Here is a 27,969-nt window from a genome sequence, read left to right as displayed (position 1 = left end):
CCCTGCCCGATTTTCAGTAAAGATATAATCCAGAACTTGGCTTATTGTAAATCTTCTTCTAATTTTTGCATGCTGCAAACTGGAGAAGTCACCAACCCAGAAATTAGTCTTGAAGTCTTATGCATCACTTACAAATCCGGACATGTCTGTCTTTGTTTGTTGGTTTGTTTATTCAGCCCCCAAATGAAGCTCAGGGGCTGGAAGAAGAGCTGGCTCTCAGTGGACTGTTGTCCTTTTAAGCTGACAGTATGTTTATGATTTAAGTTTTGGCAATAAATATTGTTTTACAAACTTACATTTAAACTGTGTCAAAACAGACCCTAACAACATAAAATGTTACAAAAGTTGTGTGGTACTTTTATGCATTTAAAACCTAAAAACGGGTCGGTGGCAACCCGAACACAAGAGGAAGGTTGATGTAGTCGAGTAAAAAGTACAATATTTGCTTCTAAAATGTACTGGATTGGAAGTACAGATTTACATATGTGGAAACACTCAATTAAAGTACAAGTACCTCAAAATTGTACATAAGTACAGTGCTCAGACCACACCCATCTTTGACTTTGTTGAGAATTCAGTTTTGTGATTGTGTCTTGCAAAGTTCTGTCACGATTGATATTATTGATATGACTGATTTGGATTAATTTTTAAAGACAAACAGACAGACAGACAGACAGACAGACATTTAAACATCAGGCAAAGTACTCAACACACCTAAGTGGTTCTTCCTGTAACAGAAAAGATACAACATGTAAAAACATGCCTGCAGCAGTTGAGTTCTCTCTCTACTCACCGGAGAACAGGGCTCTGTCCCACAATTATCAGCCAGCTGAGTCTGAATCTTTCATTCTCCACTTGTTCTACTGAACCCACACATCGTCTCATCAGGATTTACCCGACAACAAACGTTGAGAAAAATGAGAAGTTGAGCCCAACTGAAAAAACTCCCACCAGCTACAGGAAAAGCTACAAAGCTGGTTTATTGTCAACAGGATGGTTACTTGCATGTGTTTTGTGAACTCCTTCTAATCACAGTTAAAGGGATAGTTCTGATCTTTTTGAAGTGCTTGCATGGGGTATTTAAGAAGTGTACTGTTGTGGACGGTGGGAGCAGATTAAAATGTTTTAGACACTTATAAATATCAACATCAGTATCACTGTACGCTTTCTTTACAATATTTTTACTCCTTTTAGTTACATCACTCTTTTCTCATGTGGGTAAAGTACTAATACAGACTGCAAAATGACTCAGCTACACTAAGTCCTGCATTCAAAATACTGAAGTGAAAGTACAAAATTATCAGCATCAAAATGTACTAAAAGTATAAAAGGTAAAAGTACACATTGTGCAGAATGGGCCCAGTTAGATTGTTAAATATGTTCCAAATATGATATCAGATTATTTGTATTGTTGCTTTTATGTAAGCAGTGTTTTAATTTTGTAAAAAGAGGCCTCATTAAACTACTGTATATTGAAGGATAGGGATATTTAGTATAGCTTAGCATAGCTTAGCTTAGCTGTAACTGAGGTGTTAAAACTATTATTTGTTAGAAAACTTCAGTGTATTTGCAGAAGGGTGCTCGATGAACATTTAAAGTTTAGTTCCCTTGTTTCGCTATGGGTGAAGAGACCAGGTCCTGCCCTCTTACTGAACCTTTCCTGAAAATCAGTTAGAACTAGGTCAAGGGGCAGCTATCTCAGTTGAAACATACACACAGGCCTTACAAGAAAGTAAGATGCATACACACATACATGACACCACTGTTTTGAAAAGACATAAACCACAAGGTGCCAGTATGGGTTGGCTACTGTGACACCATTCTAAATTGACCAATCGCGAAAAAGTCCAACCTACGGTAGGGGTGGGGCCCACACCCTGAAGAAAACTGTGAATTGAGGAACTTGTTACTTGTAACAATACACTGTTATAAGATTTCATTAAAAAAAGTCTAATCACTTTAAATTTGTTTGTTTCATGTTTTTATGTTAAATCTCGACCTGAAAAGTAACTAAAGCTGTCAGCTAAATGTAGTGGGGTAAAAAGCACAATATTTGCCTCAAAATGTAGTGGAGTAGATGTACAAAGTCACATAAAATTAACATACTCAAGTAAAGTACACGTACTTCAAAATTGTACTTACTTGTACAGTACTTGAGTAAATGTAATTAGTTACCTCCACCTCTGATTATAAGCAGTATAGTGAATGGAATAAGTTTGACTTTCCTGATACATGACAGTATTGAGACTGTGGTCACAGAGCTGTACAGTGTTCATTTATGAGTGCATGAAGTCATTGAACTCTTACTGTCCAAACAAACAGCCCGCCACATGTGACTGAGCAGCCAATGAACTTTGTCCTACAGGACCGACCAGTCCGTCTGATTGATGAGGCTTCAGCAGAGCGAGCAGCTGCTTCCACCATCTAGTTCCTCAATTCGGTGAAAAATCCTAATATGGCAGAGAGGAGAGAGGCAGTAAAGGCAGCAGCTAAGCAGGACTTCCTGCAGTTCAATGATCTGGTCTGTGAGGCGGTCGGTGGGAAGGTGAGTTACTGTCACTGTAAAATACAGGCAGAAACACATTCATTCACAGGCCTACACAAACACATATACAGTACTGTGCAAAAGTTTAAGGCAGGTGTGAAAAAAATACTGTAAAATAAGATTGCTGTTAATAATTTATTTTTATCAATTAAAAAAAATGCAAAGTGAGTGAAGAGAAGAAAATCTAAATCAAATCAATATTTGGTGTGAGCACCCTTTGCCTTAAAACCATTATCAATTATTCACAGCTGCCAGACTTTTGCACAGGACTAGACATAAATCAAGAAATATGCTCATGAAATAATCACAAACATGAAAGTGAATAGACATGATCAGTGCTGTATTGTACCGGTGGGTGAAATTCTACAGTGTGCTGTGATTGGTTGGTGCTCATTGCCTCAACAGTGTTCCCCTCAGGGATAAATAAAGTAATTTTGATTTTGTAAACTGTAAAATGTATTTATTTAACATTTTAGTTAATTTTCTTTTTTTTCTTTTTTACAGCCTTTAGTCCTCCTTTTGTGGTTGTATAATTGTAGACTAATTTTACAGACTCAAACAAACAGAGACTTTCACCAGGAGAATGGGGTTCATGTCCCGTGTGGAAACAAAATAAAACAACTTTTTACATAACTTCTGTGTCTCACGTCATCCTCCTAACTCCTTCTCTTCCAGCATTTCCATCATGTATTTCCTGTTTAAACTGTCTTTTAGAGTCTAACCAGGAAGGTTTCTGCTCTAAACCTAGCTCAGTGGTTTTGGAGCCTAAATCCACAGAAACTGCAGCTGTTTTACAGCAGTGAACCATACGTGTCTGTAGAATGACGTGTGTGCTATTTTTAGAACGATCCGCTCTGTACCGCGAGCTGCCAAACACTCATAGGAGTCTATGGGTGGTGCTGACAAACGGTTTGTTCTCTGGTCTCGGCTGTAGATCTTGTTGCACAAGGTTTTATAAATATGTTGAACATTTTTCTCAACAAAGCCTCAATGTATTAATTTAGCTGCTGGCTAATTAGTGAGCTAGCTCCATGGTTACACAAAATGAGCCCAACAAAGCCAAAAAAGTAACCACTCCTCTGGTGATAGAAATGATCTCGCCAATCACAGCACAGTTAAGGCTTTCGTCATACTGGAGTGGGCGTGGTTTCATCTAAACTGGGTTGGAAAAACAAAAGACTGGTAGTTCATTATCCATGTTTTTACAGCAGACACATTATTTGGCTGTTCTGTTTTTGTTCTTTCAGGTTATTTTTGCTACAGACGAATGGTTCGCTCCTGCTGCCAACCTGCTGAAGGTACAGCTCAGATCCACCATGTCAGCTTCAAACAACAACTTCAGCAGAACATGTGATGAGGGTCAAAGATACGATATAATAACCTTTTGAAATGTTACACACTCTATGAACTATCTGTAGCTGAATATCTGAGTAAAGTGATTCAGAGTATTAACAACTGATGAGCGTTTGTTCACACAGAGAGAGCCGCCGCAGTTCATCGCCTCCGCCTTCACTGAGTTTGGAAAGTGGATGGACGGATGGGAGACGAGGAGAAAGAGAATTCCTGGTTAGTACCAGAATTAAATATGACAAAAAACATAATGTATATAAATAATGGATATTAACTGTATCATTAACTGGGAAGTTAGTTTTAAATGTTACTTACCTGAAAAAATGACAAAAAACAACACATTTAATGAACAAAACTCTCAAATAAACTGTCAATAAATTAAAATACAGTGTGAAAGGGTCAAAGTTATGAGATAAAACCGGATGATGATGTTACTGACCTGTCAATCAACGGTAGCCACGCCCCAAATCATACGTTTCTTTATCTTCTATTTTCTTCTAAATGGGGCCATTATTTACACTATTAACATCAGATTGTCTTGAAGAAGATTTTTTACTACAGGTCGAGAACATAGTGTTGTCATGATCATTTTTTATGAGGTAATAAATTAAGTAAGAAGTTTTCTCATTTTGTATTGAGATAGATTGGACCAAAATGCTTCTGCAGCCGCCGTCAGCGCCCCCTGCTGGAATTTTTGGTAGAATGCAGCAGAAAGGGAATGAAACCAACAATTAAACCTGCTCTCACTGTTCTTTATGCTGACCTGGAAAACCTGGATTTACCTTGAGTTCAGCCCAATTAAAACATTGTTATTCTGTTTTCTTACCAAACATTTTTTTGTGGAGGTCACGACTGGTGCATCATCCAGCTGGGAGTCCCGGGGCAGATCTACGGCTTCGATGTTGACACATCCTTCTTCACAGGAAACCACTCGCCCCACGTGTCCATCCAGGCCGGCTGTCTGGGTACCACCTGTTCTCACTTATATCAAGCATTAGACTCCCTCTATAGATATGAAGGGTGAACCTGTACGAGTATTGATTATTAACTGATATTTATATGTTCTTCACCAGACAAACCACCCACCTTCACCCTGGAAGGAGACCGAACCGGCATGGCCGCCTCTGACAGCCAGCTGGCTGCTGTCGCCAAGGTAACGCTGACATTTTCTGATTGTAAAAGTGACTCTGACACCAGCCGGTCAAGGTGCCGGCCACCGTACTGCCAGCAGCTGCTCACCGTGGTTACGCTCACACCAGTCGCTAAAATAAACATTTTTGTTATTGTACGTTTTTATGCAAAAGTGTAGAATTTTGACGTTATCATTCCGTACTCATCACATCCTCGTCATGTCCCTTTTTGACGTAGTTTTAACCCCTTATCGTTCAAAACAACTGGACACAGAATTGGTGGTTGTGGGAAGGGTTTTTAGGGCGGGACAGCAAGTCAACAGTAGATGTTCATTGTAATGAGGGTTTGACTTATATGTTATGTTATGTCAAGTGGTTGGGATGTAGTAGCCACTGTGGGGCATCGGTAAGAATACACAAGTAAATTTGTCAAAGTGTATTTATTTGTCCATACAGTGAGGGGGTGTGAATGTGGTTCTACGAGGAAAAACAGAAAAGATACCAATCAATACCATACCAGACACAATAAGTGATAAATATATAAACTCGCAAATATGTGTTAATAACCAAAAATATGCATCAAATAATATAACTAACTGGTCTATGGACGCAAAGAAAAGAAAACACAAAGTTTCCTTACATTCAGCAATATGATGTGTATGTTTTGTATTTTGTCATAGAATTTAACATTTAAGACCATTAAGCAATTTTATAATACTGTAAAAATTAAAAATTAAAAAAGTACATTTGTCCCATTGTATTAATTTACAGATTTTAACTTCCATGTTCTGTTTAATATTTGTAATAAATGTTATTAACTTTATTTTCATGCATTATTGGGCTTTTATTGTGAAGGGTGGGGCAGTTTTATGACATTAATCCCACAGTCAGACTCCAAGAAAGATATAAGTTGGGTTTTAAACGAGTGGTGGTTAAAGTTATCGATTCAAACTAAGTGGTTAAGTTTAGGAGAAGGTCTGGTGTCTGTTAGGCAGACTGTGTCACTCTTTACACTCCCCGCCTGTCACCTGTTACATTGGTGGTTGGAGTTTCTGGCCTCTGGGCGGGGCACTGGCAGTCAGATTGCGTTTGATGTGTGACGTGTGGTTTGATTGACAGCTGATGTGACGTGTGGTTTGACTGACAGCTGGACTCGGAGGTGTGGCCAGAGCTGGTGTGTGAGTCGGAGCTGAAGCCCGGATACTCAGACAGCTGCCATAACTACTACAAGGTGAACTTCACCCACAGAGTCACACACCTGCGCCTCAACATGCACCCAGGTACACACACACACACACACACACACACACACACACACACACATAATAATAATAATGATAATAATAATAATAATAATAATAATGATAATAATAGTAATAATAATAAAGCAACAATAATAATGATAATAGTAATAATGATAATAAAAACAATAATAATAACAATTATAAAATAACAGTAATAATAATAGTAATAATAATAATAAAAGCAATAATAACAACAGCAATAATAATAGTAATAGTAATAATAATGATAATAATAATAATAGTAATAATAATAACAATAATGATAATAATAGTAATAATAATAAAAGCAACAATAATAATAACAATTATAAAAATAACAGTAATAATAGTAATAATAATAATAAAAGCAATAATAATAACAGCAATAATAATAGTAATAATAATGATAGTAATAATAATAATAAGTTATAGTAATAATAATAATAATAATAATAATAGTAATAATAGTAATAGTAATAATAATAAAAGCAACAATAATAATAAAAATAATAATCATAATCATAGTAATAATAATATAACACTGTCCAGCTCTTCTGTGTGCCATCAGATGGAGGGATCGCCAGGCTGCGGGCGTACGGCGTCGGACAGAGAGACTGGTCGTCTGTCTCCGCCCACCAGGACGTCGACCTGCTGGCTCTGACCAATGGAGGAGTCTGCCTCGGCTACAGCGACGCCCACTTTGGGCACCCACGCAACATGATTGGTTGGGACCGACACAAAATACAATACACAAGTTTTTCTTTGTCGTTGGAGAAAAGGTTTATTTATTATCGTATTATGAGAAATCAGGTTTGGTCAATGGTGTTAAAAGTACAACGCTATTTTAGTTTACTTTATTTATGACTGTTTTTTATTTCTACTGTTTAATTCTGTTTCTCTCGAATCTTGAGCTGCTGGAAGAAGTTAATGTCCCGGTGTGGGATCACTGAAGTTTGGCGTGCTGTGTGTGCAGGCCTCGGCCGAGCTGCCAACATGGCTGACGGATGGGAAACGGCCCGAAGACTGGACAGACCCAAACACCTGGAGGTCTACACACACACACACACACACACACACCCTGACCTAAGCATTAACAGTAACATGGATTTTCTGTAATCGTAAAAAAATCCTAAAGGAACCTTAAAGTAAAGTGGAAAAAAATGACGTTATTTTCTGAAATTATCTTCACAAAAATCCAAAATTGTCCTCTCATCAAAAAAATGCACTTTTGAATTTTTTCCCCCACATTTACCCTGCTTACCAACCACGTCATGACATCATGACAGGAAGGAGGTGAAGTAACGCGCCAAAGTTAGGGTTAAAGTCAGACATTAGATTTTCCCATTTCAGAGGCTGCCCACTTTATGTTGTTAACCCACGACTCTTTACTGACACGCCCACTTTATGCTGATAACAGTCAGTGTTTCTCCTGCAGTAAACGTGTTGTTGTGTCCTCTTGTGTGTGTGTCTTTGTGCATCCTGGGGTCCCTAAACAGTCTGTGAGCTGCATAAATGGGGTCTGAGTGTAAAGTTGAGACTCTTTTGGATTCAATGAGCCCAAAGTTCTTCATGTGATGATGTTAGTGAGTGACTAGAGACCTGGAGCATTCAGACTCGAGACCTGGAGCATTCAGACTAGAGACTTGGAGCATCCAGACTAGAGACCTGGAGCATCCAGACTAGAGACCTGGAGCATTCAGAGGATGGATGCTGACTCACTAGATTCACAATAAGCAGCAACACAACACAAGAGCTGACACACAATCGCACAAAATACACAAATCTACTAAATGTCAAAAGTCTCTGAAACCAGATCACAGCATGGATTTTTTCTATCCATTCTTGCTGTCTGGATGTTTAAAACGTGTTGATGTGTCCCTGCTGGCTGACTTCAGGTGGACCAGCGGGGCATCCTGCAGGTCCCGGGCTGGGAGTGGGCGGTGTTTCGACTCGGTCATCTCGGAGCGATCAGCAGCATCGAGGTCGACACCAACCACTTCAAAGGTCCACTCACACCTCAAAGTTATTATTTCCTAATCAAATGTGCTGAGCTTCGCAGAAAGAAAATGACGTGTGTGTTTCCATCCAGGGAACTTCCCGGACTCCTGCAGGATCGACGCTTGCTGTTTGAGCCCCGAGGAGGAGGCTCAGTGCACCGGGACCCGGTGGACTTCTGGGGACTGGCAGGTCCTTCTTCCCCCTCAGAAAGTAAGTCTCCTCCACCTGTGGGATCACTTCTGTGGGTGAAGAAACAAGCCCAATTACAGGATCTTAAAGTTAAAGCATCTCTTTATTTAAACAGTGCACACAATCTCTGTTTATGGGAGAGGAGCTCCCCGAACAGAGAAAGACATCAGACATGTCACAGATACTTTCTCTCCAGTCATTTAGCTCCAGAGACTCTCAGTCCTGCCTGGTGTGCAGCAGTTATACAGGGTGTCCATTAAGTCTCTTTACAACTTAAAAAAATGATTACAAAGCAAATGAACAGACTCATATGTGGAAATTATTACAAAATGAGGAGTAGATACTGAAGTTTCTCTGCCTCATTTAACGCACCTCTATTTTATTTATTGTTGTTTGCACTTAAAAAACATACAATCATAAATAAAGAACAGTTCAAGAAACGATAGAAGATACAAGAAAGATTTTTTAAAAGCCCAAAGGGCTTATAAGCGACATATAAATAGCAACACTGCCCTACAAAGTCTAACTGCAGTAGCTACATTTTTGGTCAAAATTGAGTCATAACTAAAAATGAACTCCTTGATGTCTGTTTTATCTTGTGACAAAGTTTAAGATTTAAATTTTGCTTTATTTCAGAGAAATAATTGCAGTAACTACAAAATCCAACATAACCAAAGCAGTGTAGGCTCGTATTTCTTCATTGTGTTGAATAGTGAAGACAAGAATAATAGAAATTATAAGTTTATATGAAAGGGAAATTATTATCTAGATAGTGAAGTAAAAAATTGAGATCAAATTATATGAAGACTAAAATATAACAATATTTTATAATATTAAGTCTAAAATACACAAGTCTTTGAATAGAGTTGATTTTGAACTCTACTTCAACACTTTTCAATACATTTATAACAAAATCAATTTGAAAATGTTTATTCACTGAAAACAAAATATAAAAGCTGAAAGAAGACAACAACATTATAGTTACTGCTCTCTGTTTATCATTAATATTAGAACCTATTACATCAAAACCAGAGTGCAGTAACTACATTTTTGGGGTCAAAGGTCAAATAAATTGTCATGATTTTTTAGCATAAAAATGACATCATCAATACATGTAGAAATAAGTGTCATATCACTGACCTACATATAACACATTTGGCTGGCCAGTTAGAAAACTTTGAAATAGTTTTTCTCAGTTTTACCCTTTGCGTAGTTAATGCAGTTAGGCTTTGTAGGGCAGAATACTTCAGTTAAATTACATAGCTAGATGAAAAAATAAAAAAATACTAACAAAAATACAAACAAAACAATGATACAAAGGTGATCGTCATGGCACCAAGACGGTGGTCGACTTCTTAGCACGTTGGCTGCAGCAGAGCCTCATCAATCAGTGATCTGTGGCTTCAGGTCAGTCATGTCCCGTATCTTTGTTCCACACATTGATCTTTAACATAACGCCACAGAAAGACTTTGGTTTCAATAAACCATGATGCACATTGAGCCTTCTCCTCAGGAGTCGCCATGTTTATAGGGTTCATGTCTATAACCTGAAATACACAAATGCAATATGATTAAACACTTAACAACTATCTCTTCTCTGGCTCTCAACGAAGGCGGCCACATTTTTCTCTCCTCTCGCCTCCCTTATCTTCCTGGCTTCGCCTCATCTCGTCTGGTCTCGTCTACTGTCTTACACTCTGAGAGACTCTCAGAAAAATCATGGATATTATTAACTGAGGACATGCAACACATCTGATTAACATATCTCATCAATTGTCTTTGCAATCATTTTTTATAAATTGTAAAGAAACTTCTGCAAAACTGTGGCAGCACTTTCACCAAAAACAGGATGCTAAAGAGTTCAGCACAGGGGGAGTAACATCAGGGTTACAGGAGCACAATGGCCTCCATCAGTTTCCATTCCTGTGTAAAATCTATATTTTTGAGTTGTGGGATTGTGCAGGATGATGAACAAAACTTTACTTTTGTGTCTTTAGTATGCAATCAAAATTGTTGAGAGCAAAGGTTTCTTTTTTCCAAAAGTTGTATTACTCTTGAAATACACCAGTTTGCCATATTAGCAGCTATTTGAATCATCACCTATTTAAGACGCCAACACATTCATGTATAATTGATCTTAAATAATCCTAAAAAGAGTTATCTAGTATATAAATACTCTATGTGACATAGTAATGTTACGATAGCCAAATGATTAAGAGCATTGCTATTTTTAAAACATTGGACGCCGGTTCGCCTCCCGGCTGCTGCTCTCAAACTGAAAATCTACGCTCTTGAATAAAGACAGGATATTTCTTCCATAAAGTTCGTTTTTTATTTCATAAAGTTTGGTTTTGAAACCCAGAAGCTTTCAGTCCAATCCTTGTCTCCTGATCTATTTAATCTTTGGGTGTTTGACTGATAAACTGCTTCCTGTCTACGTGCAGCTGCATCCTCATCACAGACATCTCTACGGCGATGCCCAGCTCGCTCTCCGCTCACCTATCACTCATGTTCGCCTCGTCATCAGCCCGGACGGAGGAGTCAGTCGGCTGCGGCTCTGGGGTCGACTCGTCGCTGAGGCTCCGGCCAATCACAAGACACCGCCGTCCAAACTGTGAGGCGCAGAACACTCGATCTCCGTCAGGGAACCACGAAGACAGAGAGGAGTTAATAATAGTAGTGTTTTACGAAATAAAACAGAAAGTCACGTCTGATGGTCATATATACAGTAATAATAATAATTATATATATATATATATATATATATATATAAACACATGTAATATGAAGTGATGGACCTCTTTCATTAAAATCTTGACTGTCATTTATTGTTTGTTCTCCATTTTTCCACAATGAAAAAACAACTAGTCCATCATTTTTGACTCTTTTTCTTATTTTTTTCTCTCAGCAGTGTGACACAGAGTAACCCCCACGGCCCAACATTTATCCACAATCCCCTCTGTTTCCCCATCACACTCATTTATTTAGATTTACTAATCTGTCAGCTGAATATTTCTTCTCACTTAATAGCCTCAGAGGAGGATGAATGACATCCCCACACCCCCCTCCCGTCATCTACTTTACCTTTCTCCCCTGAACTCAAGGACTGAATTCACCTCGTCCCCTTCAAAGCCCCACTGAGACTCCTCTGGATCAAATCCTCCTCCGGTCTTTATCAGGACATTTTGATGAAACGTCTTAGTGAAGCTGTGAGAATGAGAAACAAGTCAAACTTGTGTTGGTGCTCTACATGCTGCAGACTTCATATTATAAAAATCCTGAGTATTTGTTGCATTTCTGCAGCTAAAAATGTGAAGTTTGTCCTGAAGGTGGCGCCTAAAGACAAGATTCTGGTGTCTACTGGTGTCTTCTTTAAAAGATTTAAAATACTTTAAAAGATTTGGAAAAGACTCCTGGAAAACTATCAACTCTGCTTATGGCGACTGAGCCTCTGTGGTATGTGCTCTACCAGGTGTACCATTGGGACACCTGAACTTCAAAATTTTTGACGAAAAATGAAATGATATAGTATCACTTTTGTTTGTATGGGTCATTTTTAAACATCTCAAAATATGGTGGGTTTTTTTGTATTTCTGCAAAAAAGCAACCCTACTTAACATATTAACAGAATATAATGAGACGATTTGAGAGTTTTTCATTGTTTGAAAATTTTAACAATTTTCCCCCAAAAATATGACATGACTTTTCTGTTTTTGTCCAATTTTTGGACATCCCATATTATGGTGTTTTTCTGTCATTTATGGACAGACTATCCTCTAATATGTATCAACAGATTATGTTAATGTCATTTTAATCAATATCAGTATGAAAAGAATAATTTTAATAAAAGCACCAAAACAGGGTCACGCTCTCACAGCCTTAAAGCCTTTTTTTCTGTCTTTGCTGAGTTTAATGTGAATATAAAGCTCCATTTCTTTCATGATAAGACCAGGTGTCACTTTCATGAGGCTCGTTCGGTGTGAGCGGCTCCTCGTCTGTAAAGTGGACGAGAGCCGGCGGTGGTGGAGGGGGCGGAGACAAAGAGCTGTGGTCAGGTCAGAGAGTTTCCAGCAGCCTTCAGTCTGTACAGGAAGTCACAGAAACACTCAGATCCTGTTAGGTCTAATTTTATTTATTCATGTTATCAGGCTCATACATCAAATTGTACACAGTCTTTAATTATGAAAGAGAACACTTACAGGTGATGTATGATTACTGATGAATACCAGCATCATGTCAGTTTGCTGCTGTTTATAAATCAGCTGTGGACGTGTAAACAAAGCTGCTGCAGCGGCCGAGGCCTCTACGTGACGAGTTTCTAGTCTGGAGAGCTGAGGGGAAATAAGGCAGAAACAGGAAGCTCCTCATAACAACATTTGAGGCTGTGGGCTTTTCAAAACTGTAACCTCAGTCCGATCTGTTTTACAAAGTCGTTATTAATCACTAATAACACTTTAGATGTGTGATGAAAACAGCGTGCACATCCACCTAACCTGCACTTGTTGCTGACCTCTGCTGCACACAGACCACAACATCCTGTCTGAGCAGTCAGAGTCAGTTTCAGTTCACTTATTCTGAAATCTGTTGACACATCAGACACATCAGTTCAGTCATTGGCTTGGCTCACAGCTACACTTCTGCTCCGGACACTTTTCCACCAGCTGTGACATTAAGGTAATAAACTGTCCTTTCCAACCGTTGCTTGAGTAAATATCAGGAGTGAATTCTGCTGGTTTAAAACCTGCATGTATCATGTGTATAGAAATAGAACAAGAACAGCTTTTTGACCATGTTTATGGATCTAGAAATGTTGGATGTATTTTATGACTTGTGTTATATTTGATGTAGCGAGGTGGAGCCTTGAGCCAACACTATTAGATATGTTGAGCTCTGTTAAACCAATGGCCTTCAAGTGTTTCATGTGTAATCATATATGGAGAACTTCCTGTATTAGAAGAGGAACACTGAAGGGCTCTGCCTTTTAAGCTTGTTGTCTGTTGGTTGATTTTGTTAATTGAGGAAGAATATTTGTCAAGTAACAGCAAGCTAGTTGAACAATTTAAGAAGTCTTTTCTTTTTGCATGGGCCTGTCATCACCATAGCAACCATCTGCTGGCCCTTTAAATAAATACAGACTGTACATTCTACAATGGGATGGAAACCAGAAAGGTTTTGGTCTCTTCTCTGAACGCCACCTTCCACAGCCTCAACACTGACAGTAAGGACTCTTTGGGGCAGACTGCACATTTTTTAATTAATTTTAATGATGAATTCATATAAAATTGCTGAACTGATTTCATCAATTACAGAATTGCCAAATGCTAAACTGAACATCTTTGCTTCAACTGAGTGATGATGAGTTAAATATTTTCCAGTTTTTAGCTATTTGAACTGAAATTAATGTTTTTCATGTGTACATATTTGATTTTAATCAAGTGGATTTAAGTGCTTTTTGGCCACTTTTGCCTTAAACTGAGAGTCTGGCTGAAGAGAGACAGGAGTTTTAAATGCTGAATGTGGCAGTTTGGCTCAGAGCTGCACTTCTGCTTCTGAGTCTTTCCAGTAAATTGTGACATTAAGGTAATAAAGTGTCCTTTGCAACTGTTGCTTGAGTAAATATCAGGAGTGAATTCTGCTGGCTAAAAACCTGCATTTATCATGTGTTCTTAGAAATAGAACAAGAACAGCTTTTTGACCATGTTAATGTATCTAGAAATGTATTGGATGTATCTTAAGACATGTTTTATATTTGGAGCCTTGAGACAACACTTTTATCTATGTTGAGCTCTAGCTTTAGAGACCAAACTGTTTTATTGTTCCAGGTTGTAAATATGTTCATTTCTGCTGTAATGTTGGACATTTGAACATGAAGCTCTGTGAGGTTTGGCTTCATTTTGCAGCTAGATGATAAACTGCAGCTTTTGGCACTTCCATGTTTGCTTCATTATCAGCCCTGAAGTTTTCCTCTTGGTTACAAGTTAAAAAAATGTACATTAAAATCCTACTGAAGTAAAAGTATAATAGTATTATCAGCAAAATGTACTAAATTTATCAAAAGTAAAAGTTCTTGTTCTGCAGTAAATGTCTCTCTGTGTGAGACTGATTTCTGATTCTTTGTGACATTATTAGATGAATATTGAAGCATCTGTTTGAGAGCAGCATGTTACTGTTGGAGCTGCTGCAGGAGGAAGTTTTAATTACTTTATATATCGTCAGAAAGTTTAGTCATGATAATTGACCAATCTGTATTTTTCATTATGAAACCATTTGGGAAGTTTCTCTTTGGAAATGTGTCTTTGGTTGAAAGTTCCTTGCCTCTAAAATAAAATAAAAATGTTGTGAATTGGAATTTCCTTTTTCTTTGTTTTCCTGTTTTCAGAAACAGGAGGACGAATTTGGTGGAAGATAACAACAGGTGGTGAAGACACAGGGAGGAGGAACTACAGATCTACAGTTGAAAGATGAGGTGAAAGTCATCGTCCTGGCAAGTTTGTGTTTTTGCTTTTCTTACATAGATTTTGCTTGTTGTCTGTTTTCCTTTTTTTCTTCCTTTTATTCCCCCTGACATCTGAATATGTCTTAATTTACCAACCCCAAATGACCTTAGCAACTTAGAGTGAGGTATTTGAAGGAATTTGGAGGTATTTGCATAGAAGAGGTTGGCATCATTAATTCAGGTGCAACATTAAATGGACAGCAGGTGTATCCCAAAAAGCTTTTATTCCCAAAATAAGCAACGTAAACAAAACACACAATTTCTAATCTGAGGAGACTATTTAAAGGTTTGTGTGTGTGTGTGAGACAGAGAGAGAGAGAGAGAGAGAGAGAGAGAGAGAGAGATCAGAACAATGGACAGGATGTGCCATTAACTTTCAATTTCTCTCCAAAGTTGTGTGCCTGTGTTGAAAAGTATTTTGTATGTGATTGAGTGGTGGCACGTTAGAAAGATAATGGTTTTGTCATACAAGACCCTGCGTCTTTGTGACGCAAATCTTACATTTCAGTTAGTGATATGGTAAAACCTTTGATTTCCCTCACTCTGACTGTGTTTCTGAAACTGGTTGGACTGGTTTTCATGTTATTTTGTTGTTTGTTTTGAGACTTGGACTGTGAAATTGTGAGGGTGTGATGGCGTCCTCAGCTCAGACCCTCACAGACACCAGGACTGATGAGGAAGAAACGAGCAGCTCCTTCTCTCCCAGAGTTTCCTCCACACATGAAGGGGGAAAGTGTCTGGTAGGAAGTTAAATTACAATGATGTTCATGTATGACTGCCATGATTGTAATGTATAATAAACATAATTTTAATTTCATATTTCTTCATCAGTAATGAATGTAAAGAATGTCCAAACATGTTGGACAGCAAAGTTAAAACATTTTATCTGCTGTAAACTGTCACAGTTGAGCTCTGCTCACTCCTGCTCGTTCCTGCAGCCTCTTGCTTTCTTCCAGTACTTTTACATTCTACCTGCCAGCCATTCCCACCTCACCAGCCCAACTCCACTCACCTGTTCATTCAGCTACTTCAGATCTCCGATCAAGCCAGTATAAAGACTCCTGCCTCACACACATTCATGCCAGTTGTTTCTTTTTAGACTGATATCCTGTTGCCTACCCTGCTTGTTACTGACACTCTACTCTTCATTGATTCCTCTAAATATATTAAATTTATAAGGAAATACATACATTTTGTTCGGGTTTACTCTGCCTCAACTCTGAGCACCATTGGTCTCAGTTCAAAAGTCTGTCAAGATGGATATCCAAGTTATTAATAACTCTGGGGGAAAAATCTCATCAAATTAATATATTGTCAATTATGAATCTAATGATTATTATTATCATTATTATTATTAATAATAATAATAATAATAATAATAATAATAATTACCATAATAATGTTTAGTGAAGGATGGAGGAATTTAGAGTTCTTTGCATAGAAGAGGTTGGCATTATTCACTTTTGTGCAACATTAAATGCACAACATGTGTTTTCCAAAAAGCTTTTATTCACAAGAAAGCAAATTAAAACAAAACACACAATATCTAATCTAAGAGAGATTACTTTCTTTTTACCAATTAGTCCACTCATTGTTGCAGATCTGATCTAACGACAGTGAAAAAATTATGATATTTTTGCTTGAACTAATGAATCTTAATCATAACTAAGTCTATATTTTTAAGGTGACTATTTATTTTTGGTTTCTTTTGGATCTTTGCAGGGAGAAAAAATGGCGACACCTCAAGAGGTCCTCTTCAGAACTTTAGAAGATTTGGGAGCTGAGGACTTTGAAAAATTCAAATGGTTCCTGCAAGGGGTGCTAGAAGGCCTCCCAGCAATCCCAAAGAGTCGACTGGAGAGTACAAACCGGATGGAAACCATAGATCAGATGTTTCAGACCTACAGTCTAAACACGATTAAAGTGACCAGAACAGTTTTAGTGAAGATAAATCAAAATGAACTAGTGAAGAAATTATCAAAAACCTCTTTCGATCCTGAAGGTAAGTCAGAATCATTATTATTATAAAAATGGATGTAAAAAAGATTGAAGTTGTACATTACAGAGACTTCAACAAACATGAGGTGTGTAGCTAACGTCTCTCTGATTTACAAATATAGACACGTTTGTTGTGTTGCACTTTGGATTATAGAATAAGCAACAAAAAACACATCCAGCAGAGAAAGAAAATTAAAGTCTGTCTGAGAACTAAAATGATGAATCAAAGGCAAACAATCCTGTTATTCGTTGCTTCTACCTGGTTAAAATGTGCACACCCTGAAGTCTGTATGTTTGTTTGGACAATATTACTTCCCTCGACTGGACTCAATCTGGTCTCTCAACATAAAGAAATCTGAACAAGTTCATGACTCACATTCACTGTAACAACTCCTCATTGGTTTCATTATTCTCTTAATTCAGAGATTCTTGCTGAGTGCCAGAGAAAACTCAAAACCAAATTACAAAAGAAGTTCCAGTCTGTGTTTGAGGGGATCACTAAAGCAGGAAACCAGACCTTTCTGAATCAGATCTACACAGAGATCTACATCTTAAAGGGAGAAGCTGCAGAGGTCAATGTTGAACATGAGGTCATACAGATTGAAACAGCATCCAGGAAACCAGACAGACCAGAAACAAGAATCAGACAAGAAGACATCTTTAAAGCCTTACCAAGAAGAGATAAACCAATCAGAACAGTGCTGACAAAGGGAGTGGCTGGCATTGGGAAAACAGTCTTAACACAGAAGTTCACTCTGGACTGGGCTGAAGACAAAACCAATCAGGACATCCACTTCACATTTCCATTCACTTTCAGAGAGCTGAATGTGCTGAAAGAGAAAAAGTTCAGCTTGGTGGAACTTGTTCATCGCTTCTTTCCTGAAACCAAAGCAGCAGGAATCTGCAGGTTTGAAGAGTTCCACATTGTGTTGATCTTTGACGGTCTGGATGAGTATCGACTTCCTCTGGACTTCCACAACACTGAGATCCTGACTGATGTCACAGAGTCCACCTCAGTGGATGTGCTGTTGACAAACCTCATCAGGGGGACACTTCTTCCCTCTGCTCGCCTCTGGATAACCACACGACCTGCAGCAGCCAATCAGATCCCTCCTGACTGTATTGTCATGGTGACAGAGGTCAGAGGGTTCACTGACCCACAGAAGGAGGAGTACTTCAGGAATAGATTCAGAGATGAGGAGCAGGCCGGCAGAATCATCTCCCACATCAAGACATCACGAAGCCTCCACATCATGTGCCACATCCCAGTCTTCTGCTGGATCTCTGCTGGAGTTCTGGAGAAGCTGATGAAAACCAGAGAGGGAGGAGAGCTGCCCAAGACCCTGACTGAGATGTACATCCACTTCCTGGTGGTTCAGTCCAAACAGACAAACGTCAAGTATCATGGGAAATTTGAGAGGGATCCACACTGGAGTCCAGAGAACAGGGAGATGATTGAGTCTCTGGGAAAACTGGCTTTTGATCAGCTGCAGAAAGGAAACCTGATCTTCTATGATTCAGACCTGACAGAGTGTGGCATCGATATCACAGCAGCCTCATTGTACTCAGGAGTGTTCACACAGCTCTTTAGAGAAGAGAGTGGATTGTACGAGGACAGGGTGTTCTGCTTCATCCATCTGAGTGTTCAGGAGTTTCTGGCTGCTCTTCATGTCCATCTGACCTTCATCAACTCTGGAGTCATTCTGATAGCAGAAGCAAGATGGTGGTCCAGAGTCTTCAGAGACAAACCTGAACTAAAACATCTCTACCAGAGTGCTGTGGACAAGGCCTTACAAAGTCCAAATGGACACCTGGACTTGTTTCTCCGCTTCCTCCTGGGTCTTTCTCTGCAGACCAATCAGAATCTCCTACGAGGTCTGCTGACACAGACAGGAAGTAGCTCAGAGATCAATCAGAATACAGTCCAGTACATCAAGAAGAAGCTCAGGAAGAATCCGTCTGCAGAGAAAAGCATCAACCTGTTCCACTGTCTGAATGAACTGAATGATCGTTCTCTAGTGGAGGAGATCCAACAGTCCCTGAGATCAGGAAGTCTCTCCACAGATGAACTGTCTCCTGCTCAGTGGTCAGCTCTGGTCTTCATCTTACTGTCATCAGAAACAGATCTGGACGTGTTTGACCTGAAGAAATACTCTGCTTCAGAGGAGGCTCTTCTGAGGCTGCTGCCAGTGGTCAAAGCCTCCAACAAAGCTCTGTGAGTGGCTATATGAACAACATGAAACATGCGTTCTGTAATACAAAACAAGTAAAACATGTTGTTCATGTTCATCTCTTTTCCTCTCCAGGTTAACTGGCTGTAAGCTCTCAGAGAGAAGCTGTGAGGCTCTGTCCTCAGTCCTCAGCTCCCAGTCCTCTAGTCTGAGAGACCTGGACCTGAGTAACAACGACCTGAATGATTCAGGTGTGAAGCTTATGTCTGTTGGACTGAAGAATCCACTATGTGAACTAAAAACCCTCAAGTCAGTATGAAACTATTTCTAAGAGTGTTTTTTTCATTTTCATGGAAAGACAAATACCTAAAATCTACATGTTTTTGGGGGGTCTCTTTGTTTGTTGTATTTGTCATTAGCACACTGAAAGAAAGAATAACATGTAATAATTAAATGAAAGTTTAAGCCCAGTTGTTTTAATCATGTACATCTCCGTTAAATCTCCATGACAAACACAAATCTGCACAAACAAATGTCTCTTTGCTAAAAAATTAAAAATTAAAAGGTTCTACGCTAAAATAGGAGTTATTGCATTGTTGAAAACATGTCTTTGAAACACATTAAATATTTCAACTAATGTTGATGAATATGGACAATTCTTTTCAGGGTAACTGGCTGTAAACTCTCAGAGAAAAGCTGTGAAGCTCTGTCCTCAGTCCTCAGCTCCCAGTCCTCTAGTCTGAGACACCTGGACCTGAGTAACAATGACCTGCAGGATTCAGGAGTAAAGCTTCTGTCTGTTGGACTGCAGAGTCAACTATGTGAACTCAAAACTCTCAGGTCTGTATTCTGCTGATTGTTAAAAATTTGATCTTTGAAATCCCGTTCATCATGCTTCAGGCTCTTGTAAGGGAAGATTGCCAACATCTGACTTTCCTGCTGTTCCTGCTGTGATAATCTTCTGGTTTCAGTCTGTCAGGCTGTCTGATCTCAGAGAAAGGATGTTCATCTCTGGCCTCAGCTCTGAGATCCCAGTCCACTAATCTGAGAGACCTGGACCTGAGTAACAACAACCTGAAGGATTTAGGAGTGAAGCTTCTGTCTGTTGGACTGCAGAGTCCACTATGTGTACTGAAAACTCTCAGGTCAGTATTCATTATCATTAACACTTGATCTTTTAAATATTTTAAGTTCAATTTGTATTTAGTAACTAAGTAAGTAAGTAAGTAATTTAATTTTCAATTGAATTTAGCTCCATGTTAGTGAAGATGGGCAACTTCTGTAGGATTTTCCTGATGAGATTGTTTTCTTAAACCCTGTATTTACGTTATTTCCTTAATTCCAGTCTGTCAGGCTGTCTGATGTCAGATAAAGGCTGTTCTTCTCTGGCCTCAGCTCTAAGCTCCCATTCCTCTAGTCTGAGAGACCTGGACCTGAGTAACAACAATGTGAAGAATTCAGGAGTGAAGCTTCTGTCTGTTGGACTACAAAGTCCACTATGTGAACTAAAAACCCTCAGGTCTGTATTCTGCTGATTGTTAAAAAGTTTATCTTTGAAATCCCACTCATCATGCTTCAGGCTCTTGTAAGGGAAGATTATCAACATATTTTTGACTTTCCTGCTATTCCTACTGTGATAATCTCCTGGTTTCAGTCTGTCAGGCTGTCTGATCTCAGAGGAAAGCTGTTCTTCTCTGGCCTCAGCTCTGAGCTTCCAGACCTCTAGTCTGAGAGACCTGGACCTGAGTAACAACAACCTGCAGGATTCGGGAGTGAAGCTTCTGTCAGCTGGAATGAAGAGTTCACTTTGTGAACTGAAAACCCTGAAGTCAGTATGAAACTATTTCTAAAGTGCCACACTGGTTTTGAAGAGCCATTTCTCTTGAGGGTTTTTTTTTTGTTGTTTTGTTTTTCAGTTTTATGCAAAGACAAATACCTAAAATATACATGTTTTGGGGGGTCTCTTTGTTTGTCTTATTTGTCATTAAGCACACTAAAAGAAAAAATCACAGCTAATGATTAAATTAAATTTTAAGCCCAGTCATTTTAATCATGTACATCTCTGTTAAAGCTACCTGACAAACACAAATCTGCACAGATAAATGTCTCTTAGCTAAAAAAAAAATAGCAGACTAAAATAGAAGTCATTGCATTATTGAAAACATGTCTTTGAAACACATGAAATATTTCAACTAATGTTGATGAATATGAACAATTCTTTTAAGGGTAACTGGCTGTAAATTCTCAGAGAGAAGCTGTGAAGCTCTGTCCTCAGTCCTCAGCTCCCAGTCCTCTAGTCTGATAGACCTGGACCTGAGCATCAACAACCTGCGGGATTCAGGAGTAAAGCTTCTGTCTGTTGGACTGCAGAGTCCACTATGTGAACTGAAAACTCTAAGGTCTGTATTCTGCTAATTGTCAAAAAGTTGATCTTTGAAACCCTGCTCATCCTGCTTCAGGCTCTTGTAAGGGAAGATAGTCAACATCTTTTTGAATTTCCTGTTGTTCCTGCTGTGATTTTCTCCTGGCTTCAGTGTGTCAGGCTGTCTGATCTCAGAGGATGGCTGTTCTTCTCTGGCCTCAGCTTTGAGCTCCCAGTCCTCTCGTCTGAAAAACCTGGACCTGAGTGACAACAACCTGAAGGACTTAGGAGTGAAGCTTCTGTCTGTTGGACTGCAGAGTCCACTATGTGTACTGAAAACTCTCAGGTCAGTAGTAATTATCAATAATAGTTGATATTTTAAGTCTGTTAAGTTCAATTTAAATTGAATTCCATGATAGTGAAGATGGGCAACTTCTGTATGATTTTGCTGATGGGATAATTTTCTTAAACCCCGTATTCATGCTATTTCCTTATTTCCAGTCTGTCAGGCTGTCTGATCTCAGAGGAAGGCTGTTCTTCTTTGGCCTCAGCTCTGAGCTCCAACCCCTTCCATCTGAGAGAGCTGGACCTGAGCTACAATCATCCAGGAGACTCAGGAGTGAAGCTACTGGAGGATGCACGCTGCAGACTGGACATTCTCAGGTATGGACAGACAGACAGACACTCTAAGGTATGGACGGGCTGAGAGACAGACACTCACAGGTATGGAAATACAGAAAGACAGACATTCTCAGGTACAGACAGACAGAGTGGACACTCTCAGGTATGTAAAAGACAGACAGACACTCTCAGGTATGTACATACAGACAGACCGACAGACACTCTCAGGTATGGAAAGACAGACAGACACTCTCAGGTGCGGCCAGATAGAAAGACAGGCAGACAGACACTTTCAGGTATGGAAAGACAGACAGACATACAGACACTCTCAGGTATGGACCGACAGACTGGACACTCTCAGGTATGGAAAGACAGACACTCTCAGGTATGGACAGACAGACAGACAGACACAGACAGATAGACAGACAGACAGACAGACAGACAGACAGACAGACAGACAGACACTCTCAGGTATGGACAGACAGACAGACAAACACTCAGGTATGGACAAACAGACAGACAGACAGACACTCTCAAGTATGGACCGACAAACAGACACAGACAGAAACTCTCACGCAACAGACAGACAGACAGACAGACAGCTGCTGGGTGCAGCCTGCTTACACACACATGCAGACAACATTGACAACATCGACAGACAGTGACATAAAAGTGACAACAGTGCTCCAGACATGGAAACATGGATTAAAAGCAAACAAAAAGGTATTACTATCAAAAGATACAGAAAGGACAAACAAAACAATTTACAGAAAATAAAATGTCATACAGTAGTTTTACCTTAAACTTCTTCTTTTCAATACTAAATTTAGAAAACCTTGAAAAATAAAATCATAAGGAAAAACAGTTAGCAGTAAACATAAAAAACATCATTATGATTGTTATGAAATATAAAAATAGCTGTTCTATTGTATAGATATTGTTTGGTCCGAGGGTGTTCCTTCACTGTTTGGGTTTCTGGTACAGCTACCACTGTAGTTCAACTTTATTTCTCATATGCATCATAAGAGAGAAGCAGTCTCGTTAACTCATGAATCCCCTGATCCACAAAACCCCTGGCAGCTTTGACAAACCAAAATACCCCAAATCATATCCAGAAACTGTAAAAACAGAATTATTAGTCAGATTTCCAGGTTTCCTACGGTCCTTGAATGATTAATGTCTGATGAACTCTTCTGTCTGAAACAGAAAACAAACAGAAAACATTAAGTTATTCTCTGCTGTGTTGCTGTAATTTTCGCCTGGAACTAAATCTTTTTTTTTTGGAGAATCCTCAAGTTAAGTCAGTTTTCTTATTAAAACCAAAGTTAATGGAGGGCTCCTGGGTTGATTGCATGCTAGGATAGACATGCAGAGGAGAGCTCCCGAGCAAAGTATGTTTTATTTCTACATTTACGCCTGTAAAGTCACCATAACCTTACACCGACGACCTCCCTCTGCGAAACACTCCTTTGATGTCGGACTAAGGCAGAAAATACAAGACTTCGATCAAAATCACTGAAGAAGGACGCACCACACGCACAAAGGCGGCAGAGCAGCTAACGCAAGCCATGTTGGTGACTGAGTTTGAAAAGAACCAGATTAACATCACTGATGGTAAGGGCACCTCAAAAGAAAACAGTCTCCTTTTTCTACCCAGTTATAGATCATGGGAGACAGATATACCTCTAGGAACAGAGACCATTGATTGGTTGTTGGTGTGGAAAAATGTATTTGGGTCTTCTGAAAACCCAAATCACCAGTTAATCCATTACAAAATCTGCCACAGGACTTATTTAACACCACATAAAAGGCATCTGTTTGGTTTAGCGCCCAATCCCTTTTGTACATTCTCTAGTCAGGGCATTATGGGTACATTAATAATGTCTTATGGGAGTGTCCTGATGTACAAAGATTTGGGGTTAAAGTTGTGGATAAGGTGTCCGATCTGGTGGAGAGGAAGCTCCCACTGGAACCTGCACTTCTTCTCTTAAATGATGACTCCAGGCTCAAGATCGCTGAGATAGAACGTAAACTTTGGTTGGCTGGCATGACTGCAGCAAATAAAATGATTGTTCTGAGGTGGCTTCCACCGCACCAGTTATCAATGAAATAATTTAATAATAAAAAAATGTTATGCTATAAACTTCTCACTATCAAACTGTGTGTAAGGAGAAGAGATATGGGAGGGAGGAGAGAGAGGGGGGGGGTGTTCTGTAGGTAATGTATGTGTTGTGTAAGTTTGTGATATTAATATTCAAAAATGAATGATTAATGTCAACATGTTTCCACTCTGTACATCTTCCAACACTTCCTCTCATCAGACGCTCAGATTCAAACATGAATGACACAATACAAACTGAATGTGATGGTGAAACTGATCTGAGAACAGTCTGTAAACTGTTCAGCTGTTCATGTGTGAATGCAGGACAGACTGTTGATTTTAAGGGACCAGATTTCACATTGTGTTTTATTATGAGGGAGGACAGTTCATTGGTGACTTAGCTCTTAATATTTATACATCACATTATCTTTTTGAAGAGTTTCAGCCTGTTTCTCTGTCACACTGACAAACTGAGGAGCTCTGCTTCATGTTGAACAGCATTTAGCACCAGGCTTAGAATTTCGTCATTTTAGGGGCAAGGCCATTTGGCCTTCCCGTTCACATTTTTTTTAAGGGCACAAAGGCCACATGGCAGGGCACACAGGCCATTTGATTAAATAACGCTGGTTTTACCTTTCAGATTAATACCTTAACATTCTCATTCACCAAGAAACATTAATTATTTCAATAAATAATAAATAATTCATAAACATTGAAAAACATATCACATTGTAAAACATTGCATTAAGAGTGCACTGTGAGTGAGGGAGAGAGAAATAGAATGTGTGTGTGTGTGTGTGTGTGTGTGAGAGAGAGAGAGAGAGAGGCTGAAACAGTGTTAGAGTCTGGCCATAGAAGTGAGAAGGTACAGACAAATACTGGGAGAGAAAGACAACAGCCACCACTGTGACCTAAACACAGAAGTATCAGAGATACACTTTCTCCTGACACAGTGCAGTGCACAATATATTAAATATATTAGAAAGAACCTTTTTGGACAATGACAAATTAACCTGTTTTGAAAAGATGGCAAATGCATATATTTCGAAAAGATGGCAAAATGAATCTCCTGCCAGAGTTCATCTTAGAGTAAAGAAAGAGAAATGCCTCCCCCTGCCATAAAAAAGGAACCTGCTGAGGTGAAATTTACATCAGCTAAATGTGGAGCCCTTGTCCCTGAGGTAGGGAAGACGTTAGCGATATCCTAACTAGCTAGCTATTGCTAGTTTTCATGACACAAAAATGTAACGTTAACGAGTCGACTTTAAATAGGCTAATACAATGGTAATTACCTATCAATAGTACTTTATATAAAAACGTAAATGTTAAGTCCTGTCAAATACTACCACATAGTTCAGTTACAACATATCAAAACAGCTTGTCCCGCTAGCTTACCTGTGCTGCGCATCAACATATGGCTCATTTGAATATCCAAATGAGCCATGTGTTGGGTTGGGTTGTGTCGGGTTTGACCATTAGGATGGCTGTATAATTCCATCAGCCCACCACACGCCACTAGCATTGTGTTTATACTGGAACTTTGACAGGGGCGCAAAGGCCACCTTGGTCGTAAATTGAACATTTTTTCACAGGGCATCAAGGCAAAAGTGCGGGCCAACGACGGCCATGGCCGTCGTGGCCGTTGTGAAATTCCCACCCTGGTTAGGACTCATGTTGGATAGAAAATCATTGTGACTGTGTTTCTTCCTCCAGGGTGGACCATGGTGGAGAGCACAGGTTAACACCTGGTCTGAGAAAGTGTAAGTGTGGATTACATTTGACTAATGAAGACAAAACAGCTTTAAATACAAAGTTAATAGTTGTCATATTTATTCATTAAAACATGACTGACAACATGTGTCATCATTAAACTTTATAGAAATGAACAACATCAGGACACAAAGAAAGAATAAACCCTTCAGATGTGTCTGATGATAAACTGCTGCTGTGTTGTGTCTTTTTCTCTCCATCAGATTTCTGTCAACTCACACTGGACACAAACACAGCACACAGAGAGCTCAAACTGTCTGAGAACAACAGGAAGGTGACACGTGTTGGAGAGGATCAGTCATATCCTGATCATCCAGAGAGATTTGACTCCTGTTCTCAGCTGCTGTGTAGAGATGGTCTGACTGGTCGCTGTTACTGGGAGGTCGAGTGGAGAGGAAGAGTTCATGTAGCAGTGAGTTACAGAGGAATCAGCAGGAAAGGAGGCAGTGATGACTCTGTATTTGGATGTAACGACCAGTCCTGGAGTCTGAGCTGCTCTTATTATGGTTACTCTGTCAGGCACTATGACAGAAAAACAGTCCTCTCCTCCTCCTCCTCCTCCTCCTCCTCCTCCTCTGGTAGAATAGGAGTGTATGTGGACTGTCCTGCTGGCTCTCTGTCCTTCTACAGAGTCTCCTCTGACTCACTGATCCACCTCCACACCTTCAACACCACATTCACTGAACCTCTTTATCCTGGGTTTGGGTTCGGGGTCCTGTCCTATGACTCCTCAGTGTCTCTGTGTTCTCTTTAGGACGGAGACGACTTCCTGTCCTGTGGTCTGAATGTTGGATGAAGCTTCACTTTGTTTAACATTTGATTCTCTGAATCTTTCTTTAATGTCACAAATGTTTTCCTATTATAAATGGTGAAATTATCTCAGGGCTGAACTCTCATTTTTTCTCTTGAATCCAGTTTTTTTTGGAGCAGCGTCTTGTAGCTGCTAATGTCTGTCGTGATTGATCTCAATAAAGGTTTAAAGACTCACGAGAACAGCAGCTTCTAACAAATGTAAATCTGATTCTGTTTTAAAGAGGAATAAAGACATTACCTTCACAATCCAGACTCATTTTCTCATTTGAAAACCAGATGTAGTTTCATATTTATCTTCAGGATTTTCTGATTTATGAAATGATAAAAGTCAAAAACTTTTAATCAAATTAGTCAAAAAATAAATGAAAATAATAACAGTAAAATATTCTGTAATGTTCAGATTTATGTCCTGGTCCATATATTTAAGTTCACACCTTATTTGCATATCTAAACATCATCAAAGACAAAAAATAATTGTTTAAATTTCAGTTAGCAGCTGGATGGAGACAGCAGCAGCCAAAAGCAATGATGATAATAATAATAATAATAATAATAATGTTTTTTTATTTGTTGGTATTAATTCATTGATGATGCAACATACAGTTAATTTCTTATTTGATTCAATTTTCTATTTATGATTAAATTAAAGGCATTAAAGACAAATATGAAGATAATTTAGGGAAATGAATATAAAGCTAAATATAAATTCAAATAAATCAAAAACAGAATTCTATTTTTTTCACATTTGATTTATGAATTAATTTATTTTCTCTAATTTCGAATATTATTGTTTGTACATTTAAGGGGCATATTAATAGATGTATTATTATAATTTATTAAGATACATTAATGACAATAAGCCATTGAATGCATCAAAAAATATTAAAAACAAATGTAGGAAATCCAGAATTAATAAAGTGTGATAACGTGAAATTTCTGTTGGAACTTACATTTTTTTAAAATAACAATTATAGTTTTCATTTCATTTATTGATTTGTGATTCATTTGATGCATTTGAACTGTTTTAAACATAACATTTTTGAAAATAAAAAAAACGGTTAAAAGGTTTTTTAAATTAATTAGAAAAAAAATTAATTAGTGCTACATTTTGGTAAAAAAAAATATATATATTTGTTTATTAA

The 27,969-nt window shown here is 38.7% G+C and overlaps 2 protein-coding genes across 2 annotated transcripts; both read left to right on the top strand.

Moving 5' to 3' along the window:
* The first annotated feature begins 2,393 nt into the window (after positions 1 to 2,393).
* On the top strand, positions 2,394 to 11,251 carry allc (allantoicase). Its single transcript, XM_059356119.1, has 11 exons — positions 2,394 to 2,545; positions 3,793 to 3,843; positions 4,024 to 4,111; positions 4,741 to 4,860; positions 4,969 to 5,048; positions 6,173 to 6,305; positions 6,877 to 7,032; positions 7,282 to 7,355; positions 8,204 to 8,312; positions 8,398 to 8,516; positions 10,940 to 11,251. Exons 1-11 carry the CDS (start codon positions 2,456 to 2,458, stop codon positions 11,111 to 11,113), a joined length of 1,194 nt encoding a protein of 397 aa, XP_059212102.1. The 5' UTR covers positions 2,394 to 2,455; the 3' UTR covers positions 11,114 to 11,251.
* Positions 11,252 to 14,992: 3,741 nt separating this feature from the next.
* LOC131990881 (NACHT, LRR and PYD domains-containing protein 12-like) lies at positions 14,993 to 27,068 on the top strand. Its single transcript, XM_059356076.1, has 13 exons — positions 14,993 to 15,731; positions 16,714 to 16,993; positions 17,413 to 19,204; positions 19,296 to 19,469; positions 19,827 to 20,000; positions 20,132 to 20,305; positions 20,506 to 20,679; positions 20,815 to 20,988; positions 21,386 to 21,559; positions 21,695 to 21,868; positions 22,024 to 22,185; positions 25,958 to 26,004; positions 26,218 to 27,068. The coding sequence occupies exons 1-13, from the start codon at positions 15,624 to 15,626 to the stop codon at positions 26,766 to 26,768; spliced, it is 4,158 nt and encodes a 1,385-aa protein (XP_059212059.1). The 5' UTR covers positions 14,993 to 15,623; the 3' UTR covers positions 26,769 to 27,068.
* The last annotated feature ends 901 nt before the right edge of the window (positions 27,069 to 27,969 follow it).

The sequence above is a fragment of the Centropristis striata genome, chromosome 18 (assembly GCF_030273125.1).
Source record: "Centropristis striata isolate RG_2023a ecotype Rhode Island chromosome 18, C.striata_1.0, whole genome shotgun sequence".
Taxonomy (NCBI): domain Eukaryota; kingdom Metazoa; phylum Chordata; class Actinopteri; order Perciformes; family Serranidae; genus Centropristis; species Centropristis striata.
Note: the sequence above shows the minus strand (reverse complement) of the source record. Positions and strands in the feature narration are given on the sequence as shown.